The sequence below is a fragment of the Chlorocebus sabaeus genome, chromosome 14, assembly GCF_047675955.1.
Source record: "Chlorocebus sabaeus isolate Y175 chromosome 14, mChlSab1.0.hap1, whole genome shotgun sequence".
Taxonomy (NCBI): domain Eukaryota; kingdom Metazoa; phylum Chordata; class Mammalia; order Primates; family Cercopithecidae; genus Chlorocebus; species Chlorocebus sabaeus.
In genome coordinates this window covers 1,041,083-1,054,170 of record NC_132917.1, presented here as the reverse complement: position 1 = coordinate 1,054,170, position 13,088 = coordinate 1,041,083, and the positions used below count along the sequence as shown (strand labels likewise).

At 41.9% G+C, this 13,088-nt stretch overlaps 1 protein-coding gene across 5 annotated transcripts in view; it reads right to left on the bottom strand.

The window, feature by feature from the left end:
• SNTG2 (syntrophin gamma 2) overlaps window positions 1-13,088 on the bottom strand; it is a 378,883-nt gene that overhangs the window by 297,506 nt on the left and 68,289 nt on the right. The window contains exon 1 of one of the 5 annotated variants that reach the window (XM_073022728.1): window positions 1,603-1,846. The exons of the other annotated variants lie outside the window; for them this stretch is intronic. Within the exon in view, the coding sequence (XP_072878829.1) occupies window positions 1,603-1,623 (21 nt within the window). The 5' untranslated portion in view covers window positions 1,624-1,846. Of the gene's footprint in view, window positions 1-1,602; window positions 1,847-13,088 lie in introns of those variants that run through there. 5 annotated transcript variants of the gene reach the window in all.

Below are 13,088 nucleotides of genomic sequence, written 5' to 3'. Positions count from 1 at the left end.
CAATAATGACCTACTTAGGGAGCATTTTCAAAGCAAAATAACGGTAGCACTTCACGCCGTTGAACGATTTCCATTTTTGTAAAAATGGAATGCTGAAATAAGTCACAAAGATCGAAAGACTTTTTAACAAAATGGCATAACATTTGAATAACTTGAATCTGACACACAGAAAGCATTTCGATGTTATTTAAAATAGACATCTACCTGCTTAAACTGTATTTAAAATGCAGTCTAACTGTGAGAAAAAATGGGAGGAAAGGCTTGTACACATATTTCAGAGTCACAAAATGCATTCAAACTATCACAACAAAATAAATAAATTGCTATTTATCATTTTACTAAAAATCAACTGTCAGTAACTCAGACAACTCCTGTTGAAGTTGTCAAAACATTTCTTTATATACCTTAACTGGCAATTTTTATCATTGATTTCAAAACGCAGAATTAAAGACAAACCCTAATTACTGTATAATAGATAACACCATCACCTTCAGAAATGAGTCTGTGGGAGCTTTATGCACACTCTGCATGAACTTACAGGTTTGCAAAGTGGAATATATGGCAAGATGCATGTTTCTGAATAAAGATCTTGTTCTTATAAAAAAGATAAGAGCAGAACAATATGAGCTCATTTGGGAAGAATAAACTGCAGGTGGAAAAGGATGAAAAAACAGTCAATGTATCTAAATCTTCCAAATGTGCCACATATTTCATTAGATGTCACGTTTGACTGTGAAATTAAATTAGGACTAGGCTTCTAACTTTCCTTTAAATAATAAAAACTTTGGTTACTTGATTTACCAGGCTGTTCACACTCACTTGAACCATCTGCAAAACTGTTACAAAGGTGAACCTGAACTTGAGTTCCACGAGTCAAAACAATCATACAGTTAATATTTTATAAGCAAGTTCTTTAGAAGATAAATCCTCTCCAATAATAGCTAAGATGAATCTTATCCATGTTGAATTTCTTTGAATTCTAACTTACTTAAAAGGAAAATGGCAGAAGAGGTTAATCTGGATGCTACCAAACATGAACAAAAGGAAACGAGAACTGTGGGAGGGGCTATGACTTTAAGGAAGACGGAGCTTCCTCGGGTCCACGACACAATACTTTGAGAAGTCGCTGTTTATTTCATATACAAGTTTAGATATTCCAGGGTGACATTTTCCCCCACAATTAGCTGTGGGCTTTATTTTTGCCAATCTGAAAGTAGAAACTCCCAGGTTCATTCTAAGAGAATGTGGTTACAGAAAATGAATCTTGCCCAAAATGTATTATGGGAATAAAGAATACACAGATAATTTCCCTATTGAATACTGATGGCAGTTCAGCTTTAAAAGAAAACCAAGTATTAAATTGGTTATGAGGCCGTGAATTTTATTTGTAAAGATGGATCAAGTGGAACCAAAGTTAAGCAAACACCTCTGACCAAAAACAGGGCCAGGTTTTGACAACTGATACATAATTGCTGTGACGTGTGAGAACCTTCATACACCACTGGGAGGTACCACAGTTGTTCTGGAAAACAGTCTGAAAACTCTTCCACAGATGAGAAGCAGAGTGACCATGCGACATAGCAAGCCCACCCGAGTACATACCCAAGAGAAGCAGAAACTCATGTCCACACCAAAGCTTGAACACCACCGTCCACTGCCTCAGGATTCACAATGGCCACGCTTAAAGATGACCACAAAGTCCATCCCTGATGAGTGGATAAATAACATGTTGTAGCCATAAAATGGAATATTATTCAGCAATCAAAGGAAATGAAGAACTGATTCATGCAAACAACAAAAATGAACCCCAAAAACACGATACAAAGCAGAAGAACCCAAACACAAAAGACCAGACATCTTATGATTCTGTGTACATAAAGCACCAGACATCCTATGTTTCTGTGTATATAAAGCAACAGAAGTCGCAAACCCAGAGAGGCAAAAAGCAGGTCCCTGGTGGCCAGGGACCCGGGCAGGGAGCATGCAAAATGGGTGTAAACGGCTTCTTTCTGGGGTGATGAAAATGATCTAAAACCTATTGTGTCAAAGGCTGCACAACTCTGTGAATATAATAAAAACACTGAATCACACCCTTTAAATCCATGTCTGGCTCAGAACTGGGGGCCAGGGCTATGGCAGCATAGCCTGGGGATGTGGACTCCTCCTTCAGAGGATAGGCAGGGAGGGTGGGGCGAGGAGTAGCCTCGGGTGTTAGCCCTCACTGCCTTGCCGTCCCAAAGGACCCAGATATGGTTCAGCTGACTCTGGGTCAGGTTTTGACCTGTCATGGGTTCCACGTCACAGAGAGAAGCAGAATGCAGATGGAGAGCCCTGAGTGCTGGTGGAACGTCCCCACCTGGCCACAGAAATGGCAGTGTGCAGCTGCGAGCCACTCTGACTTGGCGGGTTTCTACTTTGCTTGTGCTCCATGGACCAGGGAACTTCAGGCAGGCACCTGCAAGGCATGGGTGCCCCTGGGAGCTGAGTCCACCCACACTGCCCTCACCTCCAGGTCTGGTAGTACATGATGTGGGCACAACCCAGGCTCCTGAGTCTCTCACATGGTGACAGACACTACAGGATGAATGCCCTGTTCTCACCAAGCTAATAAGACGCAGAGAGAGAAACACGGTATCTCTGAAAGAACTAAGCCCAAGACAAACGCTAGGCAAGGTCTTGTTTACCTCTGATAAGCGGAATATTGCAGATAGTGAGATTTACATCAGTGCATATTTTAACAGCATAATTAGCACAACTGGGGGATCAGCTGGAAAAATCACAGAACAGTTATAACAAATAAAAACCATTATTAAAAATACTTTATTACATTTCTTATTTAATGTTGTAACACCACGTAAGGACATGTCACTTCTATAAACCCAGGCAGAAAGGAATATGGGTAAAATAATCTGCCACAGAAACACGGAGTCAAATTAAAAACTACAGTGGGGAGTGTGACCAGCTATGTACAACTTTAATTAAAGTGTCAATTTTCTTTGAAAAATTAAATGATCAAAACTTAAGTAGGTTTTGAAACAATACGAGATCTTAGAAATTTATCAGAGTCATTTTTAGACTCAAGGCGAAGACTGATTATAGATGAGTTCTTTTAAATGTTTGAGAAAAAAATACTATGCCTTGTAAAGAATATCACAGTACAGATAAGAGGAAGTGATTCCTGCTACATTTGAAAAAATAATAAAGAAAAATGTGACAAATATGGAAAATAAATAAATGAAGAACAAATCTCCCTTTTTAATATAAGTAGAATATCTCTTTCTCTCCAATAAAATATAATTTAGAAGTACAATGAAAGAATAACACCAAATATATGAGGAGTTCTGTCAGCAGAAGCTGATGCTAATAAACTGTAAGTTAAAAATCACATAGGAAGACCAAGAGACAAAAATCTTATGGGCCTATTAACGATGGCAAAAAGTTTAAACATATTTCCACCATCATCACTACCATTTAACATGGTTACAGAAAAATCCCAGTCAAATTAATAAGGTAGGAAATAGAATTATGATGTTTAATGATTTGTAAAGAAGGGAAAATAATTATCATTACTGGCAGACAATGTAATTGTTTATTGTGGGAAAAAACAGATTTCCCATGTGGACAAATACTCATGTTCCACCTCCATCCCCTTCAGATAAGATGTGCAGACAAAATAAAGACAAAAACACACTAAAGATAAATGCAAATATACAACAATTGAAAATGAAAGACTTTAGATATATAAAGTAGGCAAACATGAACCCCAAAAGGAGGATCGTGCCCATTTAAAACTGTTTAAATAGATTTTCCAGCAATAAAAACAAAACCCATGAGAACAACTAAACATGTTAAATGAACAATAAATCAAGTTGATATGGCAATCGACACCATATGCAAACTCAGCAAGTATTCCAAATAAAAAACTGGCCGCCAAAGTACACAATGAGCATCTTTAGAATTGCAGCTGGAGAGTTGGTTCCAGTCCCTGTCCGTCCATCTCAACAGAACAAATGGAGGGAAATAAGTAGAGGTGCTGAAGATTTGGATAACAAGAATAAGGATCTTGAAAGTAACCCTCAATACGTTTTATGATACTCATTCTAGAGCACCACAGAGCACTGCCAGGATCAGTTACAGAGTCTGCCTGCCTGTCATGGGGCAACAGAACTCCACTCCTCGAAGAGAGAATAGCCTTAGACGCTCAGCAAATACAATACTGAATGTTCCTTGACTTGGAGGAACAATAAGAAGGAAGCTATGCACTGAATGAAAATAAAGGATTGTTGTATCTTTGTTCTCATTAGTTTCAAAGAACTTCTTGTTTTCTGTCTTAATTTCATTATTTACCCAAAAGTCATTCAGGAGTAGTTTGTTTAATTTCCACATAATTCCCTGGCTTTGAGTGATGTTTTAAGTCTTGGCTTCCATTTTTATTGCACTGTGGTTGAGAGAGCGATTGGTGTGATTTCAGTTGTTTAGCATTTGCTGAGGATTGTTTTATGTCCGATTGTATGGTCAGTTTTAGAGTATGTATCGTGTGGTGATGAGAAGAATATTCTGCTGTGGTTGGGTGGAAAGTTGTTTAGAGGTCCATCAGATCCATTTGGTCCAGTACTAAATTCAGGTCCTTAATGTCTTTGTTAATTTTCTGCCTCAATGATCTAATACTATCAGTGGAGTAATGAAGTCTCCAATTATTATTGTGTGGGAATCTAACTATCTTTGCAGGTATCTAATGAAAAAATGCTCAAGATTGCCGATCATCAGAGAAATGCAAATCAAAATCACAATGAGATATCATCTCACACCAGTCAGAACGGCTACTATTAAAAACTCACAAAATAGCAGATGCTGGTGAGGTTGCAGATAAAAGGGAACACTTATACCCTGTTAGTGGAAGTGTAAATTAGTTCAACCATTGTGGAAGGCAGTGTAGTGATTCCTCAAAGATCGAAAAACAGAACTACCATTTGACCCAGCCATTGCATTACTGGATATATACCCAAAGAAATATAAATCATTCTATTATAAAGACGCTTGCATGCATATGTTCAACGCAGCACTATTCACAATGGCAAAGACATGGAATCAACCAAATACCCATCAATGGTAGACTGGATAAAGAAAATGTTGTACATATACATCATGGAATACTATGCAGCCATAAAAAAGAATGAGATCAAGTTTTTTTGTAGGAATATGGATGGAGCTAGAGGCTATTATTCCAAGCAAACTAACCCAAGAACAGAAGGCCACTTATAAGTGGGAGCTAAATGATGAGAACACATGAACACAAAGACACTGGGCCCACTTGAAGCTGGAGAGTAAGAGAAGGGAGAAGATCAGAAAAGAAATAGCTATTGGGTACTGGGTTTAATACCTGGGTGACAAAAATCTGTACAACAAACTCCTGTGACACGAGTTTACCTATATACAAACCTACATGTGTACCTCTAAACATAAAAGTTAAAAATATATTTTTTATAAAGAAAGAGAAATAAAAAACAAGAAAGAAAAAAGTAATATTTCAAGTTTTATAAAATCACTATACTTAGCACATTCATTTTTAAAAAATCAATTTCCGGTGGGGTTAGGAAGAAACTGGAAACACTCATGTGTTACTGCAGGGAGCACAGGCCGGACCAGTAACTAAGCCAAACAATCTTGAGTTCATTTGTGAAAATGCCTGTGAGGGTTTCCTACAACACAGGAATCTCAGTCTTGGGTATGAGAAGCCTGTCCACAGGAACTTCTACTCCAAAGTCAATCCAGACCTCCACAAAAGCAAGACAGCAGATTGGCAAAAATTGTTAACCACAACTTTTTCAGGACTCCAAAAGTTGATCAAAGGCTAGCAGTGATCAGAAGAGATTTTATCAAGCAACATATCTGAACGCTGGGAAGAAGAGTAAGCTTTGTGGTATTTTAACATACCCTGTTTCTATCCCAGTCTCCACAGCTCTGTAGCAGCCTTCAACACCAGCAGCCTCACAGTTGTCCTAACTGCCACAGGCAATGTAGCAGCCCTTGAAGAAGGGACAGGCATTTGTGGAGTTTCTCCAAAAGTCCCATCTCCAAAAAACTGTCAGAACTGGATCTGTCCAGCAGCTCCCTGGAAGGCTCCCCTCTCTGGACTTGTTTTGTTGACCTGACTCAGAGCTTCCTCTGCAGGACAACACCCGCCCAGGGCAACTGTCAGAAGCAGTCAGTGGCCACTGTTTAGCATCACAATTGTCTGAGGCTACAGTACCAATTGGGATGCTGTTTGCTCTAAATCTCATGTTGAGGTGTAAGCTCCAGTGTTGGAGATGGAACCTAGCGGAGGCAATTGGATCATGGGTGTATATTTCTCGTAAATGGTTTAGTGCCATCCTCTTGGTGCTGTTCTTGCAATAGTGAGTGAGTCTTCTCAAGATCTGACTGTTTAAAAGTGTGTGAGGTCTCTCCCCCTCTCACTCCCATTCCCACCATGTGACATCTCTCCCCTCTCACTCCCATTCCCACCATGTGACATCTCTCCCCTCTCACTCCCATTCCCACCATGTGTGACATCTCTCCCCCTCTCACTCCCATTCCCACCATGTGACATCTCTCCCCTCTCACTCCCATTCCCACCATGTGTGACATCTCTCCCCCTCTCACTTCCATTCCCACCATGTGACATCTCTCCCCTCCCACTCCCATTCCCACCATGTGACATCTCTCCCCTCTCACTCCCATTCCCACCATGTGACATCTCTCCCCTCTCACTCCCATTCCCACCATGTGACATCTCTCCCCCTCTCACTTCCATTCCCACCATGTGACATCTCTCCCCTCCCACTCCCATTCCCACCATGTGACATCTCTCCCCTCTCACTCCCATTCCCACCATGTGACATCTCTCCCCTCTCACTCCCATTCCCACCATGTGTGACATCTCTCCCCCTCTCACTTCCATTCCCACCATGTGACATCTCTCCCCTCTCACTTCCATTCCCACCATGTGACATCTCTCCCCTCTCACTCCCATTCCCACCATGTGTGACATCTCTCCCCTCTCACTCCCATTCCCACCATGTGACATCTCTCCCCTCTCACTCCCATTCCCACCATGTGTGACATCTCTCCCCCCTCACTCCCATTCCCATCATGTGACATCTCTCCCCCTCTCACTTCCATTCCCACCATGTGACATCTCTCCCCTCTCACTCCCATTCCCACCATGTGACATGACTGCCCCCGTTTTGCATTCCACCACGATTGGAAGATTCCTGAGCCTTCCCCAGAATCTAGGCAGATGTCAGTGCCATGTTCGCAAAACCTGTAGAACTGTGAACCAAATAAACCTCTTTTCTCAGATGTTTCTTTATAGCAACCCATGAATGACCTAATACAATGACCAAGGGTAGATACACCAAGGATGTATCTACCAATGAGGTAGATACAAAGTAACTACTTCAAACTGTTTAAGAGAATTTGCAAACAACCCACAGATAATATACTTAATGGTGAAAACTACATGTTGTCCTTCTTAATTCAGAAACGTGAGGAAACTGGCCAATTCTTGGCATGATTCTTATTTTACTTTTGCAGACATCTCGGGCATAAAGGATATCTTCATTATGTGAATTTAAATGTATCAAATAAGTTAGGGAAGAATTGAAAGTGTCCTAATTACCCATTACCTGAGTTCCCTTGCCTATACCTGTTTATATTTTTGGACCATCTAAAATTTGGGTTTATTCATTTATCTTGTAGATTTGCTACAGATTCCTGGTGTGTGTGTGTGTGTGTGTGTGTGTGTGTGTGTGTGTGTGTGTGATTTCATTATCATTTTTAGACTTTAGGAACATCTTGTAACCTGTCATTTCTCTGTTACATTTATTCATTGTGTGTTTCACTGTACAGTATAACCTGGCCTACTTATTTGTCTTTTGCTGTTTTGCTTAAGAAGTTCTTAGTCATATCAAAATCATGAGACGCTGTGCTCCTGTGTCCCCGCCCGTGGTCCTGCTGCAGCGTTGTTAGGACCCTGCCTGCCTTTGTTTCACTTCGGTGTTGATGACGCTTCATTTCAGATAACCCTTTCACCCATCACAAGCAATGCTGTCAGTGGCTACTTCTACTAACAATGACTTTAATTATATATAATTCACTTACTATGCAGCCCACCATTTTTAAATTTAAAATACAGATTTTTACTATATTCACAGTGTTATGCAACCATCACTGCTAATTTTAGAACATTTCCATTACCCCAGAAAGAAACTCTGTGTGCATTGGCAGTCAGTCCCAATTTCCCATCGCTAGGAAATGCAAATCTACTTTCAGTCTCTGTGGATTGGCCTATGCGGGATATTTCACATGAATGGGATCACACAACATGAGGTCTTTCCATCTGGCTCCTCTCTCTTGAATATTTTCAAGGTTCATCTGTATCGTCGCTTGTATCAGTACTTTATTACTACATAGAAATGTAAAACAAATAAGCTGGGCGTGGTGGTGGGCACCTTTAGTCCCCTCCCTGTTACTCAGGAGGCTGAGGAGGCAGAAGAACCGCTTGAACCTGGGAGGCGGAGATCACGCCACTGCACTCCAGCCTGGGCAACGGAGTGAGACTTTGTCTCAAAAAAAAAAAAAAAAAAAAAAAGAAAGAAAGAAATATAAAGCATTGAACTATATATACAAAGAGCCAAACACATAAAATTTTTAAACTGCGGAGTGAAAACCATGAGAAAACACATGAGACTATAAGACTAGTCTACTCACATCAATTAAAATAAAGCACATCGTACAGCAATGGGTTACTGGAAGGAAGCTACAATTACAGAGTGCCCATCAGACACTCTGAGGACTGTTCCCTGAGAGGGGAGGAAATGGGAGTATGAACAGAAAACACCAGAGAGGAACCCTGCACAGGCCAGCAACAGACCTGTCTCCAACCGTGTAACTCAGTAACTCAACCCTCTGCATGTAAAGTCCACTCAACAAAAACAAAACCGAGGATCTCCAGAAGTCAGGTGGCCACCTTTACATTTGTTACCTAACGTACACATTTCAAAATTTATTAAATTTCACAGTTTCAAGCAATATTGGAGCCTGCAAATTCACTAATTTGGGATTCCTCTCAGAACCTCTTTGCTTTCATAGACTCTGTCATACAAGACTGGAACGGAAGTAGTTATTGGTGTTTTGACTTAAGAACCTGTCTAAACTAACTAGCTTAAAGAATAACCTTTGCTTAAAGAATAACCTTTACATCATGTTGGTGCCTTTGAATTTCACAACTGCAGCTTAAGAGTTCACAAAAGTGGGAATCAGTGAATCTGGGGTCACACGAATAGTCAGCGGTGCCTGTGGCTCTTCTGCAGCAGAACCATGGCTTTCTTCCTTTGTCAATGGGGAAAAAAGGAAATCAATATGTGCACAATTTATGGCACACTTGAGAACATTCCAGAAGGTGCCTACAATGTAATACACACAACATGTTGCCAATATATTTGTACTTATTTTGAAATAATTGTAGATTTTTTAGAAGTTGGAAAAGCAGTGTATAGCAGTGCTCAGCAGCCTTCACCAGGCCCCTGACAGGTACACCTGACCTATTGTAGGTGTGTGACTGAGAAAAGGCCATGACTGACATGGCCAAAGTATAATGATGACCATCAATGCTCACTGGTGCACGTGTGGACAGCTTGGTGTCGTTTTGTCACAGCTGCACGTGTGAGCAACCTCCACTAAGTACATCTTGTTGTGTGTTTGTACCATCCATGCATCACAGGCAAAGTGTCTCTGTGTGTCCCCTGCCCTTTTTTAAATTGAATTCTGTCTGAGCAAAGCAACATTTGAAATTAAGATCATGTGGCCCAGGGATTAAGTGGCTCCCACAGTTTCCTCTGAAACCCTCCTTTCTAAGCATGAGGCACAACACCACACGCGCTGCTCCGGGCACAGTGGAAGGCGGCATGACTGCACTGCTCAAGAAGTTCAGCATCGAATACAGCCAGTGACAAGGAAAACACAAACAGCTAAAGCAACAATCAGTGCATGCAGTGAGAGCTACGAATTATTTATTATCAATGTACAAAAGAAGGAAAGGTCACTTCCAAAGCGGCAAGGAAGACAACCTGCAGCCACTCAACATTTAGATAGAAGAGACAAAGGAGCAGCATGCCAGGGAAAGGGAATGGCTGCTGAGTCACTCTGCATCCACAGCTCCTATTCTACGAGAGTGTAAAACACTGGAAATGATACAGGAACATAAGATGTGAAAGATCAGATGATGCCTAACAGGGAAAAGCCCGAGTACTTCACTAGAAAGAGGTCAGGTGTGAGTCACTTAGGTGGCTATTGTAGGTTTATGACTGAGAAAAGGTCACCACTGAGGGTTCTGGAAAGGCGACTCTTGCCAGCGACTTGCATCAAGGCCTAAGAAGACTCAGGGCTGACTTAGCAGAGGATGAGATGGCACAGGGGCACTGAGGGGGCACCGGAATGAGTGCACCTCGGCGGTGACAGCAGCTTAAGTCTGGAAGGAATGAGACGGGACCAGAACGTGTAAGGTCATGCTGTCACGCACGGTCTCAGGGTGAAACGCCAGAACTATGACGGTCTCATGTGTCAACTGATCAGGACGACACTGCTGATTAGTGGAAACATCTACAATGACCAAATTCCGTTTCTTAATTTCTTTAAAAAAGGAATTATTCAAGCGTAACCAAGCAGCATAACCAAGGGGGTCTTATTATTCTTAGATACTATTATTCAATAATGCAATAAACCAAAACCTGACACTGAGAATTTATTCAGACATGTTATAGCTTGTTTAATCAAGTGTCAAGTATATTTCTTGTACCATTGCAATATATTTTCCTGACCTCCCTCCCCTGCAAAGAAAATCAGTCTATTTTGTGTTAATTGCCAGCTCCTCTTAGTCATTTAAAAATTGTAAATCAAACTAGCCTCCTATAGTTGGCTGAGACTTTTGGTAATGTACCAATTCTAAGTTGAAACACAAAGGTAGAAATAAATTGATTTCTATAAACTGGGGTTTTTGATATGTGCTTTGGGGAGATAAAGGTAAGTAGGCTGGGGTGGCTGGAAAGCCCGGAAACGTGGGGGCCTGCTGTCCAGGCCACCTGAGCCCCTCCTGATCCTGCCTGAAGCCACACTCCAGCCTGGACAGAAGGTGCTTCCCTCCACATTGCCCAAGAGCCTGGGGCAGGGCCTTTGCTCTTTGAGATGAACATGGACACCATATTACTAAAAACTCCAGACTCTAGAACTGGTCTGGTCCTATTAAAAAGTAGATATGAATTCATCGTAAAAGTGTGTAATATGGCACAAAAATGCACACAAAGGGAACAATACACATCCTGCTTAGAAGCTCAGGGTGAGAAGAATCCCTGGCTTTTATGCAAATGTGATTAGTATTTAAAAACAAAACAAAACAAAAAAACAAAAAGGAGGTTGCCTAGAAAAGAGACGCAGAGGCGGAGAGGACCAGGAACAGGGTGGAGTTCTAACTCCTCAGTGTTATAAGACCCAGAGTCTCTTTGAGTAAGGCATGAGGAAAGACAGATCCACATGAAGGGACAGCAGAGGGTTTCTGGACCTTTCAAAGAAGAGGAAGCTGAGAAGGTTTGGACATTTTATGTGACTGACACCAGGTCTCATGTCTAGCTGGAAATGAGCCCGACCTGAGAAGGAAGCTTCTCAGCCAGCATTCGGAACCAGCTGTGGGGATTTTAAACACCACAGATGTCCACTCAGGCTCTACCCTATCAGGGTATCTGCGGTCAGTGAATACCCAAGTATCTTTAAAGGTTCAGTAAGCGTCTGATGTGCAGCCAGAGCTTAGTGTCTGTGGGTCAGACGTACCTTCAATAATTCACCTGCTTATCTCTTCACTCAACAGAGATGCATGAGGAAGTTGCTGGGACTAGAAAGCACTGTGGGCCCAGGAGCATCACCAGGAAACAAGCAGACAAGATCCCTGGTCTCTGCAGGATGCAGGCAATGAGCAGATGGAGGGGAGAGCTGTTTCTAGGGTGTGCAAGAAGCACATGGAAGACAGTCATGGGACGCAGGAGAACTAAGTGCAGCAGCAAGAGGGGTGAGGATGGAGGGAGGGGCTCCCAGCATCACACAAGGGAGCCAGGGTAGCACGATGGAGGCTGAGCCAAGTTACTATAGAAGAACCACTCTGTCTGCTGTGCAGACACTAAGCCAAGGAGTGTAGACAGTAAATCAGCAAGGCTGCTGTGCAGATACTAAGTCAGGAGAGAAGGAGGCCAAGGGCAGGGGGAGGCCACAGGTAAAAGGAGGAGGCCACGAGCAGGAGGAGGAAGGGCAGGCCAAAAGGCAGGAGGGGGCTCCTGCATTCACCCAGTGAGAGCGGATGGCACTCGGACCATTTGCCATGGGAGACATAGGTGGAATTGGGGTGTTTTTAAAAGGCAGAGCAAGTAGGTTATTCCGAGGGTTGTTTCCTGAGCTCCATTCCATGCACAAGGTTACTCGGGAGAATGAGACCGCCGGGTGAGTGCAGGGTTGTCAACAATTTCATGCCTAGGAAAACACGAAGAGTCACCATTGAATATTTAATCTCAAAACTCTGGCCCATACAATGACACCTCCCTCACTGTCTTTCCTGGCAGTTTTATTTATTTGTGTTTTTGGATGTTGGCAAAAGACATCTTATAATTTCCTAAAACTGTTGTCAGAGGGCTAAGTCCCTGTACTGATAACTCTAATGATTTCTTCGTGCATTGAATAGCAGATTTTGAATTAACGCCAAAAACTGCATAAAATTTGGAAGGAGGCGAACAAGTCCTCTCCGCTGCGTGTTCTTCAGTGTTCACGCTAAGTGCTGGAGAGGAACACCAACTGAGAGTCTGATTAATAATCCTGAATTACCATAAAACAATGCTAGAGTGGGGTTCATTTAAAAGCCATGTGTCTGCATCTGGTGTTGGAGCACTGGGAAAAACAACAACAACAAAAAACTTTTCAAAATTAACTATCCAGTAATGAACAAAGCTGCTTGCTTTTCCAGAAACTGATTAACAATTCATATTAAAATTACTCATTACATTTGGACTGGT